Source organism: Poecilia latipinna, unplaced genomic scaffold (assembly GCF_001443285.1).
Source record: "Poecilia latipinna isolate Pla-1442-1.1 unplaced genomic scaffold, P_latipinna-1.0 Scaffold1291, whole genome shotgun sequence".
NCBI classification, from domain to species: domain Eukaryota; kingdom Metazoa; phylum Chordata; class Actinopteri; order Cyprinodontiformes; family Poeciliidae; genus Poecilia; species Poecilia latipinna.
The window spans coordinates 55661-75773 of NW_015113907.1; the positions used below are offsets into that span (position 1 = coordinate 55661).

General features: G+C 42.9%; 1 protein-coding gene and 1 long non-coding RNA gene across 3 annotated transcripts in view; one reads left to right on the forward strand and one right to left on the reverse strand.

Moving 5' to 3' along the window:
- rnf34b (ring finger protein 34b) overlaps nucleotides 1–19845 on the forward strand; it is a 32784-nt gene extending 12939 nt beyond the window's left edge. The window contains exons 3-8 of one of the 2 annotated variants that reach the window (XM_015055043.1): nucleotides 9904–10392; nucleotides 13439–13501; nucleotides 13613–13814; nucleotides 13910–13933; nucleotides 15083–15124; nucleotides 17629–19845. In XM_015055043.1, coding sequence (XP_014910529.1) covers nucleotides 9904–10392; nucleotides 13439–13501; nucleotides 13613–13814; nucleotides 13910–13933; nucleotides 15083–15124; nucleotides 17629–17813 — 1005 coding nt within the window. In that variant the 3' untranslated portion in view covers nucleotides 17814–19845. The remainder of the gene's footprint in view (nucleotides 1–9903; nucleotides 10393–13438; nucleotides 13502–13612; nucleotides 13815–13909; nucleotides 13934–15082; nucleotides 15125–17628) is intronic. The other variant, XM_015055044.1, reaches the window with a different exon arrangement.
- On the reverse strand, nucleotides 15527–16932 carry LOC106961359 (uncharacterized). The gene is made up of 2 exons (XR_001427754.1): nucleotides 16167–16932; nucleotides 15527–16074 (listed from the first exon to the last, which is right to left on the reverse strand). It is a non-coding gene; the product is annotated as an uncharacterized LOC106961359 (long non-coding RNA).
- Nucleotides 19846–20113: the final 268 nt, after the last annotated feature.

Genomic DNA, 20113 nt, shown 5'->3' on the forward strand with positions numbered 1-20113 from the left:
TTTGGGGTTTCTGACTGATGACATTTTTGCGAAGCGATAAAAGCTGGGTAGCTCTTGCAAAATAAAGCTGTATGTCCCTCAGCCCACTGGCTGCAATGTTGACACCTTGTCATGCCATGAGACCTAAATCCTGAAACTGGGATGCATAGAGTGCATCCCAGTTTTCCACATCTGGCATATAACCATTCATTTTAGCTTTTAAACTGGTTATATTGATCCTGTGTCCAGACAGAGGGATAATCAGTAGCCCAGCATCATGACCTGTTTGTTCTGAAGATCCTGTAGCTTCCACTTCATCTTCCTGACATGATGCCTCCTCACCCTGACTCTCATACTGATGGGAGGAACCACAGAGCTCTGTTAGGTTAAAGCTCATCTTCTGAAGTTGGGATATTTTTCCTCCAACAGGTTCCAGAGGAATCACCTCAAACCAGATGTTGGACTGGATTTTATTTCACTGTCATTTGTGAATGTTAGCTTCTCATTTTCAACAGTGGAGCTATAAAGGTTGAAAAAGGTTAAAGGTTATCATCATTAAGTCTCATCAACATCAATATTTCCACTAAATAAGGAGCACAAAAGATAGTTTGATAAAGGAAAAGCCTCTCAGACTCTGAGCTCAAAGCAAGATTCCAGAGAGCAATAAAACTATTATTTTTGAATTAGACAATTTAATTTCACATAATTATAGATAATTATTAGAAGCCATTTGTTTGTTAAATACTTAATGAAACATATTTACCGTTTCTGATGTTTGTTGTAAATGACGTACAGTCACAAAGAACGAGGTAATCAGTCCAAGTTTGTCGTTTATTGACCGATCAGAAACTACAGCAGCTGTGATTCGCCACAGCAAAGGTAAAACAACCTGAACAGGTGATCAACTCTAAACCACTCGCACCTTTTTATTCTCCGTCTCTCTCTGTCATTTAAGCACACCCGTTGCCATGGCAACCTCCTGCGCTCCACAAGCTGACCAGAGATTACGTTAAAAACATAACATTCAGTCCGTTACAATATTAGATTTTCAGGCTTGATATTTATTTTGCGATCATTAATAAGCCTCTCATGAACACAGCGGTGGTTGATTAGTTAATTTTAAACTCCTGCTCTGCTAGTTATTTTGGTAATGGAACTCAAACGCACAGAATTGCACAACACCTTGTTGAAACAATAATCACTGAGATTATTATTGTTGTTGGGTGATTAATTTGAACACATTTTGTTGACTTTTTGTTGTTGTTCTTTAATAAAGTTACGAACATTTTAAGCGAGCCAGAGGTGGACGTGCTGGTCTCAGCGTCCTGGCGGCGTTTAGTTTCTCACCTAATGCTGAGATCGACTCAAAACCTTCCGCGATCGACGTGTTGCACCGCTGCTCTAGCAAAGCACGAACAGTTCAGAAACTATCTGAAATGGAATAAAAAGTTATTTATTAACTGATTAAGTCGTGTTTTAAACGCAACTTGAGCGCTACGACGCTCGCGCTGGGTTTACACCTGTGAGGCAGTGAAGAGACCTGCTGCTGCTGTACAGAGCTACGCAGGTGTGTTAGAATAATGGCAGCAAACCAGCAAAACGCAAAGAACTTTTCACAGTTTTCCCCCCAAACTAACCGACTGAGTTGAGCAAAGCTGTTGGATGCAGGTAATGTTAGCTAAATGATGACTAGCTAATATCAATACATCACCTTAAGCTTAACAAGCAGCCTGTAGGCTACCGATGTTGTCTATGTCCAGCTCATACATTCATTTTTTCCCCAAAAAAGTCGATCCCCCCTCCCCTCTCATACACGTCCCAGACAGCTATTTGTGATCCATAGGGGGGCCCAGAAAATGTTTGGAAACCACTGGGGGGGGTCAGGAGAAAAAATTTGTGTTGCACACTCGAACAGAAGTGGTGTCGAGACATGCGGCGGTTGTAAATTTCCTTTACTTCCTTTTTTTCTGAACATACAAAACACGTTCATCGATCCGTGCGTTACACTATAGCGGTTACATTCGCCATCTTCTTCTTCTTCTTAACTTAGGACCCTTCCTGCCCGAGGCTGCCCTAAGCGCCTGTTAGAAACTGATCACTGTCCAAACTTGTTTCACTCTCAGTCCGAATAGCTACCAACATACACGTGAATATTCCGCTAAACATGGACAATGAAACAGTATTTTTTTAATAAAACAAAACATTCATAGGAACAGAGAATAGACTCATATTTTAATGGAAGGAGGGGGTGGGGGGGTTCCTTGATCCAAAGTCCTCAGTCCTCAGCAACTGATCCCCCACACTCTCCCCCTCAAAATAAATGTCGTCCCGACATACTGACATTTCTGGAGAGCTGAGTCTTCAGCTGGTATGGAGACAGGTTTGGAAGACAGTCTCTTGGTACACTTTCCTGTATGATACAGTTCTGAACATGGCATCTATCCCCCTCTTCATGTCATGTTAAAACAATAGACATTACTGGCCAGGTAATATCTGTAAAGTCACTCTGCCATCTCTGCAGGTTGTGTGTATCAGACTGTAAAGTTTGACTTTAAGTTCCTGCCCTAACCCTTCATTTAGACCCACTTATGCTATTATGTGCTTAACATATGTAGCCGTCTAAATCAATGTAATAGCGGTCCAAATTCCAGATGTGCACTAATCAGCTATCAATATGTTTAAAGCTTACGCTTCTAATCCCCTCTGTCCTGTGTAGTTACCCAACCTGAACATATAACTGAACAATGTGACCTAACCACAATATGAACTTAACATTACTTGTGCCTAACCATAAATGTTGGTTGGCCTAGCCTACTGTATGTGAGTGTTTTGGGTGGATGTCGTTGTCTAGAAGGATACTGTCTCGAAACAGGTGCCAGCCTCCTCTCGTCTGCTTCATCAAATGACACTGCCTCGGTGGAGTCTTGCTCGTCTGCTTCATCAAATGATGCTGCTTTCACCGGATCTTGTCCATCGGCTTCATCAGATGATGTGTGTTCCTCTGCCGCCATTTCTCCTTCCTCTCTGTCCACTTCTCCTTCCCACTCCACCTCTGGTTCTGCACCCGCTTGAGCATCCTCTGCACCTCTTCTCAGCTGACCTTCAACTTGTTGAGGTTGTACCTTCGGATGGGTGATGAACCTCCAGTTGTCTTCGTCATCAGAGCTGCTGTCACCATTCTTGTCAACCCATTCTTTCTGCTTCCTTCTGTTTCTACTCTGCTGTTGACTCTTCTTGTCCATCATATTTTTCACATCTTCCTCCGTTTCAGCTGTGAGAAAGTCACAAGGTAATAGTACGTTTCTGTGCAAAACTCTGACCTTTCCTGTGCCTTTCTCAGGGTGTACTGCATAAACAGGACTGTCCTTCTGTTTCCTTTCAGTGACTACATAGACCTGATCTTCCCAGTACGACCTGAGTTTTCCTGGTCCTCCTCGCTCCTTGAAATTTCGCACCAAGACCCTAGATCCTGGCTGCAGTTCCACTCCATGAATTTTCCGATCGTACCCCATCTTTGCTCTGTTCCGCTCCTTATGTGCTGTCTCAGATGCCAACTTGTAAGCTTCTTGCATCCTTTTTCTCCACTTACTGGCATAATCGCTGTGGGAGGTACTCTGATCAGTTGGAGTTAACCCAAACATCATGTCCACTGGCAGCCGAGGACTCCGGCCATAAAGAAGGTAGTAAGGTGCATATCCGGTCGCTTCGCTACGCGTACAATTATACGCATGCACCACTTTGGGCAGGGAGCTCTTCCAATCTGACTTTTCTTTTTCTGTCAGGTTTCTGAGCATTGAAAGAAGAGTTCGATTAAATCTCTCTGCTTGCCCATTTCCAGCTGCATGGTAGGGAGTTGTACGAGAGCCTTGGATGCCACAATACTTTTCCAGCTTCGAAAACAGCTTGTTTTCGAATTCTTTGCCCTGATCATGATGAAGTTTAGCTGGAAATCCAAACTTTAGGGCAAAGTCTCCGAAGATCTTTTCTGCAGCAGTTTTTGCTGATTTGTTCGTGCATGCATACGCTTGAGCAAAGCGTGTGAAGTGATCTATGACAACGAGGATGTATTCATATCCTCCTTTACAACGCTCCAAATGAAGGAAGTCAATGGAGACCATCTCGAATGGGTGAGTGGTAACAATATTGACCAGTGGTGCTCTTGTTATCCTGTTTGGATGCTTCCGCTTCAGGCAACTACAAACTTTTGTCACATAGTGTTCCACATCCCCTTTCATATATGGCCAGTAAAATCGGTCACGGATTAAGTTCAATGTTCTCTCCACACCAAGGTGTCCCATTTCCTCATGCAGTTCTTTATATATCAGCTGGTGGAACACCTTGGGCAGCACAAGTTGAACTCGATTGGAGGACTTCCTAAGCAGGATGCCATCTTTATTCACACACAGTTTGTTTCTTTCTCTGGCAAATACAGAGATACCATCACGCCAATTTCTTTTGGCATGCCGGGGCCATTGTTTTCTCATCACAAACTCACGCACCTTTCCAATCATCGAATCCTCTTCCTGTGCTTTTCTGAGGTCCTCTGGTGATATTTTGGCCACTGTTGGTGTTATGTGTTCCTGTTCGTCATCATTGCAGACTGACATTATAACTGCAGGACACAACCACGGCTCTTGATCACGGGATGTTAGCTGGACTGACTGTGTGACAGAGGAAATTACCTCTGGCTCCATCTCCTGGACGCATGTCCGCATGTACTCCTCCATGTCCAGGGGCATCCTTGACAGTCCATCTGCGTCCCCATTCACTTTTCCCGGTCGATACTTGATGGAGAAGTTAAAGTCTGCTAGTTCGGCTATCCAGCGGTGTGTGGTGGCATTTAGCTTGGCTGATGTTAAAACATAGGTTAAAGGGTTATTGTCCGTATAGACAACAAAAGAGGGTGCATAATAAAGGTACTCTCTGAATCGTTCACAGATCGCCCACTTCATTGCTAAGAACTCTAACTTCCCAGAATGGAGGTGGTAATTCTTTTCTGGTGAAGTTAGTGTTCTTGACCCATAACCTATGACCACAAGTTTGCCTTGTTGTCTCTGGTACAACACTGCACCGAGGCCTTCTTGAGAAGCATCACAGTGCAATACGAATGGTTTTTCAAAGTCAGGGTAACCTAATAGGGGAGGAGACAGCAGATACTCCAACAGCTGGCAGAGAACATCCTTATGATGTTTTGTCCATTCGATTGGATGGCTTGAAGGAAGCTGGTCTGAGCTTTTGTGCCTTCCCTTATTTGTTTTTGACCCTCCTCCTTTCACTACCTTTCCAGGTTTCTTTTCTGTGCACATCAGGCTGTACAGGGGCTTAGCAGTGCGTGAGAAGTTGGGAATATATGGACGATAGTATGATAGGAAGCCCAACATTTTCCTCAAATCACCCACTGTTTTTGGTATGCGGTCTTTGAGTGCTTGTACTGGTGCGATCTCAGCAGGATCCATGCAGTAGCCATCCTTGGACACAATCTTTCCCAGAAACTTCACCTTGTCTTTGAAGATTTCACATTTTTTTGGCGTTAATTTCACTCCATAAGTTTGATAACGACGCAACACCTCTCTCAGGTCGCGTAAATGATTCTCAAACGACTGGCTGTGGACCAGATTGTCATCCAAATATGGCTGAGATGTTTCATCCCTAAGGCCTGCGAGGCACTCCTCCATACTGCGCTGGAACTCTGCTGGAGCCGAGGACAGGCCAAAGGGAATCCTGATCCACTCATATAATCCCCAAGGTGTTATAAATGCGGTTAGTGGTCTGCTACTCTCCTCCAGGAAACCCTGATGGTATGCCTTGCCCTGGTCCAAGACAGAGAACCATGCACTTCCATTCAGGTTATTAAGCATATCCTGCACTCGAGGGATAGGATGACGATCCGGAATGGATTTTCGGTTCAGCTCACGATAATCCACGCACAAGCGGAGGCTCCCATCTTTCTTGCGCACACAAACTATGGGTGATGAATATGGAGATCTGGACTTTTGAATCCAACCCCTGTTCAGCAGGTCTTCCAGATATTCCTTCACCTCCTTAAGAAGCGGTTTTGGGACAGATGTATAAGTCCGTCTTACTGGGGTTGTGTCGCTCAGCCTGATTTTTAGCTGCAGGGATGGGATGCACCCCACATCATACTCATCCTGAGAAAATGCATTACACTCCTCATGAAGCATCCTCCTTACATCTTCTTGCTGCTCAGGAGTCAGGTGGTCAATGGGCACTGGCGGGTCCCACCGATCATGTTTGGATACTTCAGGCTCTCTGTGTTCTCCATGTGGCTCATCAGAAGCTGGACAGTTGCGGTTGCTGTCAGGTGAGATTATCTCTGTTTCCTTTTCACTTGCACCGACAGGTCTAGCTTCTACTGGATAAACCGCTTTAATCTGCTGCAAGTATCCCACTACAGTGCGGGGTATCAGAGTAATGTCTGAATGACTGTCGTTTGTGACTGGGATCGATACTGCTGACCGGTTTCCTGTTTTCAGACAGACCACTGTTTTTAAGATGTTCAAACCCTCAGGCCATTTTGGGACCACCTCAGGCTCAAACAGCACTTCCTGTCTTTTTGAGAGAGGGCCCATCCTCACACTACACTTCACCTCTTTGGTCTGACCCGCAGGAATCACTGTTTTTAGACGTCCAATTTTCACCATAGCTTCCTCATTATTTTGGTGAGCTGTTTTTACTAGGTGAATTAACACATCTGCTTTTTTGCAGTCAAATGAGAAAGCCTCTCTTACTGCTATGGATGTGACACCAGGGTGGTGCTCCATGCCATTCTTTACTAAATGTTCAATTACATTATATCCGATGATTGGTGGCTCAGCCACTCCAGGCTCATTAGAGACGAGTACTGGCACCAGCAGTTCTGAATTCAGGCCCCCCTTTGATCCTAATTTGAATTTTACTTCCACCCAACCTGCAAAGGGAATGGGGGTCTGATTTGCTGCTTTTCCAACCAAAGTCTCTCCCTCCTCTAGGAGCTCACCTGTGCTGCGTAACTTGATGTGGGGAAGCTGGGATCTCCTCAAGCTTTCATTTATGATGGTGACCTGTGAGCCGGTATCCCACAACGCCTTGGTTGGAACATCCTCGAAGAAGCAGTCCACCATACACTTATTTCCTATTAGAGCTCTCAGCTTGGTGTGATGATGTACGGAGAGGTGACTGGCATATGTGGAACCTATGATTTTTTTTGCTTTCTCATCCATTTCCACTTGCTCCTCCAGCTGTTTAATTCGTTCACAGAGCCTCTCATACACCTTTTCCTCAGCTTCTCCTTGCAGCACCGTGTGTTGTTGTGAGTGTGTGGAGGTCTGCATGTTCACATTCATGCCATCGGGTTTCACAGTCATCCTTTTTGGTCCCCTGCAACCCCTAGAGAAGTGTCCCAATTGTCCACACTTAAAACAATGTTCACATTGATCACTTTTGTTGTGCTCTTCACATCCTTTGCATCCCCTTTTAACATTCCTTCTTGCTTGGTGAATAGACGGAGAGCTGGTCATGCTTTTCTTGATTTCAGCGATTTCTTCTCGGAGCAGTCTTACTGTTTCACATAGCTCTGACTCCCTTGAACTGATGGGTGCTGATGTTTTACGGGTTTTTTGCTTCACCACTTCAGCTGACTGTTCTTGGATTGCCAAACTGGCATTAGATGCAGCCTGGTTTTGCTGTCTGAACTGCATTTCTGTTTGTAGCTCGTTGACTTTTGGAGTTTTAGTGTTGTAGCTTTTCCTCTGTTTGGACTGTCGTTCTGAATCCACACTTGCAGCCTCATTCATCTTTTCAATAAGAGTCTCATCTGTCACAGCTTGATCATCAAGGTAAGGCTTCAGCTGAAACTTTATGTTGTCACTCAACAGTCCAGTACTGACTGACCTCAGGAATTTCCTCTGAATGAAGTCGGCGCTGTACTGTTCATCTGGATCTACTTCTCTTGAAGCAAGAAGCAGCCTCTCTTTCAGTTCGATTGCCCTGAAGAGGAAGTTTTGGGGGGATTCCCGACTGTCCTGGGTGATATTTATCAGTCTTTGGTAGATATCCATGGAACTATCCTCTTTAAAATGTCCCTTTAGAATTGCTTTCAGCTGGGGCAGAGTAAGATCACGTTTAATTTCGAGCATGTCACGAATGCTCAAACCAGGGCTGATTGATTTGATTACAGCTTCTATTATTTCAACATCACTATGTCCTTTACTCCGGCCTCTCTCAATTTGATGCATTAAGTTTGTGTACGAGAGCCTGTCTTTCTGACCTCTCTCCCCTATCTGACCACATATTTTAAATTCCCTCCGTATGGTCACTTCTGGAAGCCCATTTGCTGTGGTCGGCATCACATTTTCAACCACTGTTCTCTGAGGCTTACCCCTTATAAGTTCATTTAGCCTCCGTACTTCCTCCTGCAACGCTTGGTTGTTAAGGTGGAGCTGTGAGTACTTTTCGGCCAAGTCCATTTGTTCCGTTACAACCTGGGTGCTTTGTGGTGTGTTGCACGTTGCCTCCCCCTCAGCAGGAACTTCAGAATGTTGCGATATCTGTTCAATTGATTTTAACATTCTCTGCAGATAGCACCGCACCACCTCCTCCTCTTCATTGTTAACCGTAGCATCAATGGACTCTGTTATTAATCGTATTAATGCTCGCCTCGTTACAGAATGTCCACTTTGGATTTTAGCTTCTGCACACACCTCTTTGAGCTGATCCAACTGCAAGAGCCATAGCTGTTGAGAGACGGTCTCTGCCAACTCCTCCATGTCGGTCGCGCGCGGTGTAAGCGTGCTCCCGCCGCTACTTGCTCCAGTTAGCATCCCTCCACGAGAGTCCCGCGACGAAGCGTTAATAGATCTCGGTGGAACCTCCAATATTTTGTTGCACACTCGAACAGAAGTGGTGTCGAGACATGCGGCGGTTGTAAATTTCCTTTACTTCCTTTTTTCTGAACATACAAAACACGTTCATCGATCCGTGCGTTACACTATAGCGGTTACATTCGCCATCTTCTTCTTCTTCTTAACTTAGGACCCTTCCTGCCCGAGGCTGCCCTAAGCGCCTGTTAGAAACTGATCACTGTCCAAACTTGTTTCACTCTCAGTCCGAATAGCTACCAACATACACGTGAATATTCCGCTAAACATGGTCAATGAAACAGTATTTTTTAATAAAACAAAACATTCATAGGAACAGAGAATAGACTCATATTTTAATGGAAGGAGGGGGTGGGGGGTTCCTTGATCCAAAGTCCTCAGTCCTCAGCAACTGATCCCCCACACTACAAACGGTTTGTCTCGCTTTTCTCTGCTCTCGCCAAGAAAATGGCTGGGTTGAGGCAGGAAACGACAAGTAAAATAGATACTGAAATCTCCTTAAAAAAAAAAAAAAAAAAAAGTGGCTGGTTGAGACCAGAACACCAGACTGAAGCTTTTTGTCATCCGGTCTTTGGTGGAAAAAGAGACAAATACGAGAAAAATAAACAATCAAGTAGATAGAAATGATGAAGCTCCTTTTAATTTATCGTGCGATTAACTGATTATCACAACCCACTTTTAGCTGGTGGAGAAATACACTAAAAGACGTTAAGCAAAAAAAATTCAAATTACTGACTCAGGGCGACTGAATGCTGCGCTTCTTCAAATAAAATCTGAAAACCATCGATCATTTTCTCTCCATTCAGTAATTATGCTGTTTGGAAGTTATAAAATGAAAAGGTTCGAGGTGTGTGAACACTTGAGCTCGTGTTTTATTTATCAAAGCATCAGCTCACACGAGTGCAAACAGTTCAGCGGCTCCTTTTGTCTGTCAGACTTGAATAAAACAAATAGTTTTGTTTGTAAAAAAAAAAAAAAAATTGTCTGCTCCATGCACAATAAAGAGAATAACTGATCTGACGTGCGTCCTTCTCATGTCTCCCCGCAGCACATCTGCTGTGACTGTAAGAAGAGCTTCTGCGCCCTTTGCTCGGTGCTGCAGGAAAACCTGCGCTGCTGCACGACCTGCCACCTGCTGCGCGGCACGGCCTTCCAGCGGCCGCGCCTCATGCAGCTGCGGGTCAAAGACCTGCGGCAGTACCTGCTGCTGCGCAACATCCCCACCGACACCTGCAGGGAGAAGGAGGACCTGGTCGACCTGGTGCTCTGCCACCAGGGGATGCGGGAGACTCCAAGGCCCGTGATGGAGGAGGAGGAGGAGGAGGAGGAGGAGGAGGACGAGGAGGACGAGGACGACGACACGTGCGGCGACGAGGAAGAGGATGGGGGAGAAGACACAGACAGCCTCCACTCGCTCCCCCACTCGCGTGCGGCGTCGCCGCCCTCCGCAACGCGCTCCGCCTCCGAACAGTCGGTCCTGTCTGCCTCTCAGGGGGAAGCGCTCAGCCCGAGTGACAGTTCAGGGACCCCCAGCCAGGTTGGTGCCGCGCGCTCCACCCAAACATCCATCCCTCACCGACATACGCCGCACTTCCTGCACATCTGTCCTCATTCTATCCACAGTAATTAATTTCAAGGGGGAAACAAACTTATTTACAAGCTCTTCACAGTGGCTGTTTGAAGTCGCACAAGCAGTCGCCCCTCGCGTGCAAAACTGAGCCCGAGTCAAGCCCGAAAAAATCCTTTTCCTTTTCCCGTTTTCCCGGGGTTTTCAGGGTCCAACTGGAAGCAGCTGTGTTTGCGTTGCGTCAGTGTGCAGAGCCCTCAGTCGGGCCAGTGAGGCAGCTTAAACCGTTTGCCTTTTATAGGTCTGTTACATGAACTGATGCCGTTACGTAACAATCACAGAAGTTAAACTCGCCTCATGCGTTGCTGCTGAAGCCGGGGAATAGAAACACCGCGTCCCGTCGCTCCTGTCAGTGGATGTCTGCATGTTGTAAAGGGGCTTTAATCCTCAGACCTGGAAACAAACATACTTGACCTAATTATGTTCACTGAAACAAAATTAGTGAACAGTCGGGCCGTCGACTTCAATCCTCCTGCTGGTTAAAACTGTGGTCGCTGTGATAGAGACGTGCTTTCCTTTGCTTTTTTTTTCACATTTACATGTTTCAGATGATCAAACAGATATTATTATTATTAGACAAAGAGTAAATGCAAAAGGTGGTTTTCAAACTATGTTTTTATTTGTTGTTTAAGCTCAAACTGGAATCAAAGACTAATAAGTCAAAAGTTTTTGGGCAGAAGAATTGTGTGACATGGCTGGTGGAGATCTCAAACATCTTCCAAATGCTGATTACACTTTGTTAGTTTGTTTTTTTGTTTGTTTGTTTTTTTGTTTTTTTACGGCATCTTCCATCAGATGACGTTTGTTTCTGCGTTTATTTATCTTCCATCGCTGGTTGTGTAGCATTCAAACTGTTCTGCTCGGCAACTTTTTCGTTCTTTTATAAGTGCTTACTACTAGTTCCGTTTTTTTTTTGTTGTTGTTTTTTGTTTAAATAATCTGTGCAAAAACCAACTCGTAATCACAGAAACCATGTGATCCAGAAGGTTTGGCTGTTTGACTGAGTGGAGCTGCTGCCGGCGTCTCGGAGGAGTCTCCTCCGGGCGCGCCGCCACGCTGATGGATGCATTATTAAAACGTCTTCATTAGAGGACGACGGAGGTCTGCTGGAATGTGCTGAGGCACAGAAAGAACGAGACAGTTTTGTCTTATTGCACTGAGGTGGAAACAATAAACTGCGTCACATTAGACGTTACAGGCTCGCTTTTGTCAAGGAGATAAAAAGAGGACAAAAGCGGATGATTGGCTGATACAACGCTCAGAAACAGATCAGCTGCTTTTGTTGCAGTTTAAATTCAGTAAGTGGAAGGTTAAAGTAGTAGTTAACCTTCTGGTCGTCAAATAGCGAAATCTTCTTTTTGTAGAAGAATGTAGCCAGACGACATCTGTGTATTATCTGTGTTACTCAACACAAGGAAAGTTAAGCTGTTTGATTGTACATCATGTTATTGTCGGAGTTTGATTTTAATTACAATTTTATCGTCAGAACGAAACATTATCATCTTTCCAGTCGGAAAGGAATGATTTTTAACCCAGTCTTTAAGCTTAACAAACATTCAAGATTCACTTTCGTTCTGCAGCTGCAATCACAAGGTTATTTATTTCCCTCCAATATCCAAATTGACCACTACTGTGTTTGTAACACTTAAATATTAGTCACACTTAATTTGCATAAAATAGTCGTCAAACTTTGACATTTATTTTATTGCGTCAAAGAAATCATGTCATAATTATTCTCTGCAATCAGAATGAAGCTTGCAGCTGAATTACCGTGCGTACATTCGCGACTAGTACAACGTCCTGCGACAAATTAGAAATAGAAAACTTCTGGCTCTGTTTTCTATGCTTAATGTTTTTGTCTCAAAGAAAGACTTTGTCTTTCTGCAGTTCTCTTTAGGCTCTGGTTCAAAAATGTCATCTTCTCTTTTGTCAGAATTTAAAATCAGAAAGTTTTGTGTCATCCAGATTCTCGGGCTCTCAAGACCATAATCTGCCTAACGAATTGGATTCATCAGTGACTTTTATTCATGATTTAACAAGTGGGATGATTTCTTTTTGACGTAAGCCCAGATGTGTTTGGATAGCTATTATTTCTCAGCATATTAAATCATCATTTGGAAACTGTATTCTGGTTTTACTCTCGTTATTTTTGTCAGATGTTAACCTTTATTTGTTTAATCTAAAACACATAAGTTAGACAAAAACAGCAAACAAAATAGAGGAAGTCTGCAATACTGTTGACTGATTAGGAGCAACTGCAAGTCTGTTTATTAATGAGTAACAAGTCGCCAGGTATTTCGCACTGCAAAAACCATGTTAGACTTTAAAAAGGTGAAACGCCACTAAGAGCCAATCAAATGTTTGAAAAGCCATTTAGGAAGCGAAGAAAAAATGCAGATTTTCTGTCAGTTCTTGACCAATCCTGTCCACGTTGGAACCGTTACGTCCAGCAGGTTTCCATAAATTAACCAGAAGGACTCTTGCAAACAGCTGGAGGCAATTTGTTTATTAAAAATTTAGACTGAAGCGTTGCCATGTTTTCTCCTTCACTGCGAGAATGTTGAAGAACTCTTTTTTTTTTTTGGAGAGCAAAGTGAATAAATCCGTTCACATGAAAGCTGTTTCATAATGGGTTGGGGCTTGGGAAGAAATCACATCTCTTCCTGTTTGTGTGTAGTCTCTAAACGGCAGCTTTCACCGAAATCAAACGGTTTCATTGAACTATCCGACCAATGAAATACTCTTGTCATGCCTAATGCTTCAGGGCTTCCTCTCATTTGGCGTGAGATGAGATTCAGGCAGTGTGAACGAAAGACATAATCACAACAGAGGAAGAAATATTTCCTCTGGAGGTATTTTTCTTCAGCCCTCGTGGGCGTTTTGAGGCATCAAAATGCTGATTATGCTGATGACTGTGCGGTCAGTTTGAAAGCTAACGGACATTTCACTCCCACAGGAGCACGAGGAGACCCCGACGGCTTCCCTTTTGAACCTGGAGCCTGCTGAAAACATCTTAGAGGTTCGCTGGCTGCGTTCATATTTGCCCGATTCTTATCGCAGACGTCTTTGTTGGGGGAAAAATAAAATGAAAATCTGCGATTAACAGCTGCGCTCCCGTGGGGATTTGCAGGTCAGCCCAGCGACGCAGAGGAGGATCAGGGCTTCGCTGTCTGATCTCGACAACGAGGAGGCCATAGAGAACCTCTCCGTCCGCCAGCTAAAAGAAATCCTCGCCAGAAACTTTGTCAATTATTCCGGCTGCTGCGAGAAGTGGGAGCTGCTGGATCGAGTTCATCGGCTCTACAGGGAAAACGAGCAGAACAGGAAATCCAGTAAGGACTCTGAAGTTCATTTTATTGCGTTGATCATTAACCATAATGCCTGACTAAATTTATCCTTTTTTTTTTGTTTTCGTACTATCCTTTAGTGGAAAACGTCAGCATAACCGCAGGTAAATATTTTTTGGATTATTGCATTTTTTTTTATGATAATTGATTGTTTTTGGTTAAATCAGGAATAAGCGCCTTGCGAAAGTATTCACATCTCTTCAACTATTTCATATTTTACCACTTTTTGCACAGATTCTTCATTGTATTTTATTACAATTTTACATTAAAAAAACAACACGAATTGGAGCATAATTGTGAAATGGAACAGAAAGACACGTGGATAAAAGATTTTACAAATAAAAATTACGTTTATTTTCATCCTCCGTGAGTCCAAACGTATTGAAATATCCTGTTTTATCGTCACGGCTGCAGCTGTTTTTAAAACACTTTCCCATTTCTTCTTTGTCAAGTTTGGATGAAGAGCAGCTGTTTGCGTTACGCTTGTCACAGATTCTCATGTGGATCCGAACACAGCATGATGCTGTCACCACCGTGTTTCACAGTGGGAATAATGTGTTCAGGATGGTGTGCAGTGTTATTGTTGCTGACACACGTGGCCTTTAATAGTAGGTCAAATGTTACGTTTTGATCTTATCTGACCTGAGCGCCCTGTTTGCTGTCCTCCCTACAGCAAACTGGACACAGGACTATTTATGGCCGTAAAGGCTCCATTTGAAGTGCATGACTCTTCTCACTCTGCTCCTTTCAGAGTCATCACGGTCCACTTGACTGTTTTCCTCGCTGGCAAGTGGCAACACAGTCAGAACCTATGATGCCGTTTTAAAATGTAACCCTGCTTTAAGCTTCTTCATAGCTTGACCTGTCTGCTGTTTTTATTGTGCTTCGTGAAGCTGTTTGTCCATTAGACGACTAGCGAATTCAAATGGTTTCACCTGATTTTATTTACACAAATCCACGCCATACTTTACAGTTTTTGTCTTTGGAAAAATGATACCATGTGTTGTTTTCTTTTCCACTTTATAATTGTGAAGTTCTTTTTGTTTACGAATCATAAAATCCCAAAAGAATACGCCGATGTCAAAAAAAAAAAAAGTTGACACGTGAATACTTTTGCGAGGCATCGTAAAATACGAAGCAAATAAAACATTACCGTACAACTGTACATTGATTTTGATTTCCACTAAAGAACAGACTCGCTATTCCCGAAACTAATTGATTTTCACTATTGCTGCCCGTTCTTATGTGTGAAGTGGTTGCATATCCTCCACCTCTTTGCAACAGTGGAGTTGGAGGTAAGATAATAACTGAGCTAACTTTTTTCATTTCCTTCACAAACCGCTGTGCAGACGCAGTAAAGGCATGCTGCAGCCATTTGTTTTGCTCATGTGATCCTTTCCATCCTGCTATGGACATCGACTCCTGCCTGCTTCTGTGTTTCCACATTTCATGTGTCTTCCCCACTCTGCGCCATCTCCTGTAATTCTGAAGGACAGCCTCTCGTTCTGTCATTAATGCGCCCTATTAGAGCTTTTAACTCTTGACGAGCAATCATATTACTGCAGCAGCAGCAGCATGTCTCCATCAGGTGTAATTACATTGTCAAGCATCTCGGCCGACACGAAGGCCTCCAGGACCTTATTAGCCCACTTTGCGTCCAGCTGCAGGGAGGCAGGCGGGTCGCAGCTGCATCGACGTTTCGCCCGTCACGGCAGCGGGAGTCGGATTTAGGCCAGCCGGCCGATCGCTCAGCGTTTGACTCCCATAAGTCAGCGCTCTGACACGATTTAACATGATTTGATGCCTGTAGTTTCTCCTCCTTAGCCGGGATTGAACAAGAGGGAAACGCTCCCTCCAACTGGAGCATAAAAACTGTCGGAGTTTAATCAAATCAGGAGGAAGCTGCTCGACAAATAATTACAGAAATAGCTTGCAGGATTTGAGTGGCGTGTAGAAACGAAAGAGCAGATTGGTGCTGGCTAAAAGGCGGAAGAGGAAAACAGAAAAGATAATAAGAAACTGAAATGTAAATATAGATTTGTTGATGGGGCTGCAGCGTTGAAAAATATGTAGTGTATGGATTTATTTCCTCTAGAACTGAGAAACTCAGTGTAAAACATAAAATGTGTAATGATGTTATATCAACCTATGAGATTCATATTAAAATGCAAGTAAAAATATTATCTTAGTTTCGTGTCGTAAAGTAAAGATTAAGTTTGTTCTCCCATTTATGTTCTGTTTTTAACTTTTTTTGTAAAGCAAATCGATTCTTTGTGCACTGAAGCTGCACAGTAGATAAAAATACAATTGCAATCGTAATTTTAATGTTTGCAACACCACAATCACGGAAGACTACATGGATCCAGCAGTTTTTCTGTATAAAATTGTAGGTGCCATGAGTTCTTAGTTATCAAGATACTGAAGCTGACGAGTTGAGGTCACTGTGATGAGAGGAAAGGAAAGAGAAAAGTGGAAAAACTCAATTTGTGTAGAGCTTTTCTCGTCATTCTGACCATTCAAAGCACTTTACAGTCACATTCACCCAATTCCACTAACAAATTCTTGCACCAAAACACTGATGGGCTGCATATTGGCGTGTGACTGTATGTGGAATCAAGCCCACAACCTTTCGACTGCAATACGCACTGATCCACATTCTGTTGCACCATGAGACTTCATTGATTCATTGGTTTTCTATCGATTCAAAGTCATGCTGAGATTAAACTTGTAATGAACACTGGCTCTAAATTAAAAAAATAAATACATAAATTTACAGGTGAATAACAACCAACAGATGCCGTCAGTCTCATCTGTTTCCTTGACAGATGTTTTGTTTCATCAGGAGTTATCTGACACATCATTTTACTTTTTGCATTAAATTCGCTGCTTGCTGATGCTGATGATGTTTTTATACGTCACTGATGTTCGCTGTCTGTTTTGATGCGACTTGTTGAAAACGCGGCTTGCAACACGTGAAGCTCAAGTTAATTTTCTTCAGGAAAAACGAATCTTGTGCTTCATGATCTTAACAATGTGCCATCCATCCATCCATCCATCCATCCATCCATCCATCCATCCATCTATCCATCCATCCATCCATCCATCCATCCATCCATCCATCCATCCATCCATCCATCCGACAGGTTGCCATTTTTTCACAGTTTTAAAGCATTTAAATTACAATTACAGAATGTGAAAAAATTTGTTGTAGTTTAAGTTAAATCCGTTTTGATGCTGCAGAGGAAGACCACTGATGAAACCAGTTTTATATTTATAATCTGATGTGCTGTCAGGAAATCAACAAAGTATTAACTTGAAATAACAACAAAAAAAAAAAACACAAAAAGACAATCTGAATCAAAACTGTCTTCACAGAAGACGAATAAACCTACAAATCAAAACACAAAAAATCTACATCCACTAACAAGATTAAGAAGTTCTGTTACAAAAGTCTGTTTTAGGGTTTCTCTTCAAAAGATAAGAGGAAAAAAAATTAGATTTCGACTTACTATATTCTCATTGCACAAAACTTGGCAACAAAATGTAGTTGCTTGGTCACCAGAGTACACAGGAAAAATCCTGAAAAACCATAGCTTTAACTACACATAGATATATATACAATTGTTATTGATGCGGGTCAGAAAAAAGAACAACAAAATGATGCAGCAACATAACCTATCACACCTCCAGGGAAAACATTTGAGAGTTACAGAGGCTGAAAAGAGGCCGTGAATAAATCAGCTGATCTCTGATCTATGTGCAGCTCAACGCGTGTGACGCTTCCCGTCTCCCTCCACAGATGGTGTCCGAGCTCAGCTGGCGGCGGACGAAAACCTTTGTCGCATCTGCATGGACGCCATCATCGACTGCGTGCTGCTTGAGTGCGGCCACATGGTGACCTGCACCAAATGCGGAAAGAGGATGAGCGAGTGCCCCATCTGCAGGCAGTACGTGGTGCGGGCCGTGCATGTATTCAAGTCCTAAAACTGAAATTGTTTTTTTTTTTTTTTCCCGTTGCGTCGGAGCGCGCGTGGCCCTGGATTTAGCACGGAGGAGGAACCCGATGCTGCAACAATTGTGAAAGGATTTTTGTTTTTTCCAGACTAGACTGTTGCCTCTGGCCTACATTCCCCCCACCACCTTACTGACTGGTCCCACCCGTCCTCCGGCCGCGCCAGGTCTCCCGCTCTGCACAGCAGACACCGTCACGACTCTCTGCTTTAAATCCTTACTTGTGGGAGGCAAGAGGAGGTGGTTCTGTGGACGCTTTGAGAGGGTCTGTGGCGATAGATTTGAGATCCCAGGGTTTTAGAGTCGATAAGGTTTACACTGTCATGCCACATGGCACTGTGTGATCTCCCTCAGTGTTCATTAGGATGTGCAATATCAGAGAAAAAGACTTTGTGCGTGCGTGTTGTTAGGAAAAGAGACATCCGCCACCGCATCCATCACACACAAGGGCGCGTGTAGGGTGCCAAACGACATGCCTTCACAGGATGTTTGGGTTAAGATCTCACAGTATGCATCTCATAACCAGCAAGCTTGGTTTTAATAGTTTACTTTTATTTATTTATTTATTTTTTCCAGATCAACAAAGTGTGGACACGTTTTCCTGGTAATTCATTCCAACAAAAAAATTAATAAATCTGAAGTCAAACCCAACTTTACCTGGACCACGTCTCAGAAAATGTTTCTATTAGCAAGCTTGCAACAATTTGAAAGCTCTGCGTAGTTTATGGTTGTTCCTTTGGGAAATACAGGAGAGACTTACCCTCTGGCTTTTGATCATGCTGTCATCTACGGTGCCTTGCAAAAATATTCATATCCTTGAACCTTTTTTCTAGGCCCCGACAATAACCACAAAACTCATTGTATTTCGATGGGATTTTGTGTGATTGGCCAACATCAAAGTAAGCACGTCAGTGGAAAAGTGGAAAGAAAATGATTTCAATTGTCTTGTCCATTTCCTGAAGAGCCTGCAGTAAAAAATATCAGATTTTAAGGAAGAATATTCCTGGTCAAATGAGACCAAAAATAAGACATCTTTGGGAGGAGGCTTAAAGTCGGCAGGGTAAGGGAAGATGGACGGAGCTAAATAGAGGAAATACTGGGATAAAAGCTACTAGAAGCTGCAAAGAAATCAAGCAGAACAACAACAACAACAACCCTGAACCTTCAGATCAAAACCTTCTGTTTGGACCTGAACGTTCAAAACAGTTCAGATCAAAGACTTAAATCAAAGACTTGAAAATTAATGTGGAAAAAAAAAGGAATGGGCAAATATTTTAGTTGCTACTACTTTGTGCTGGTCTGTCACAAAAAAATCTGTTTGTGGTTGCAACGTAATAAAATGTGAAAAAGTTCTAGGGCATGAAAACTTTTGCAAATCATCTTAAAACCTTCACCGTCTTCTTCCGCTAACCGTGCTTCTTTATGGTTCCATCCTAGCTAATCAGGTGCTATTTCCTCATTTATCACTGTTAGATCATCAACATGATTTTTTTCCTTTTGTCTCGTGGTCCTACGTTTTACAACACAGAGGTAGCTGTATTTACTTTAACCTGTTATGCAAATGAAACACTTTCATGTGGAAAGAGGCAGTTAAATCTGTTTCGAAGTACTTTGCAGCAAACTGAATAGATCTCATCGTTAGCTTCTGTTGTTCATCGATAAGTTACGGATGTTTTCTTGTAAGAAATATGATTTAAAAAAAAAAAAGAAAGAAAAGAAAAACTCCACTGAGGAGAGAGGGTTGAGAATTTTCCAGAATGTATTCTCACTGCGTCACCGTCTCTCTCTCTCTCTCTCTCTTTGTTTGGCGCGTTTCTGTCACCAAACAACTGAATCTGTTGAACACCATTTCCACTGTAACTCTGTAGGTCCTGTTGTTGAAGCTGCTGTTTGTCGAAGATGTCATTCACGGGCAGCTACGGTGATATCAGACTGGGAGAGCACTCATATTCACAGATATTTATATTCTGAATGTTGAACCTTTTTATTTTGGTTAACAGGAGATTAAAAAAAAAGGATTTATTAGATTCAATAAAATGCAGTATTACAAACCACAAGGTTTAAAGTCTGCTATTCATTTCTCTGTAGAGTTCATTTAATTATCAGCATTAAATCAAACGTCAATATTAAAAAAAACTAAATAAATTGGTGCACAAGTTTGAGTTGATGATTATTTATGCCTGTTTTCATTTATCTCAAACAAATGTTTGTTATAATCTTAATAAATAGAAAAAATAGACAATATATTGGCCCTAACCAACCCAATCCTATGT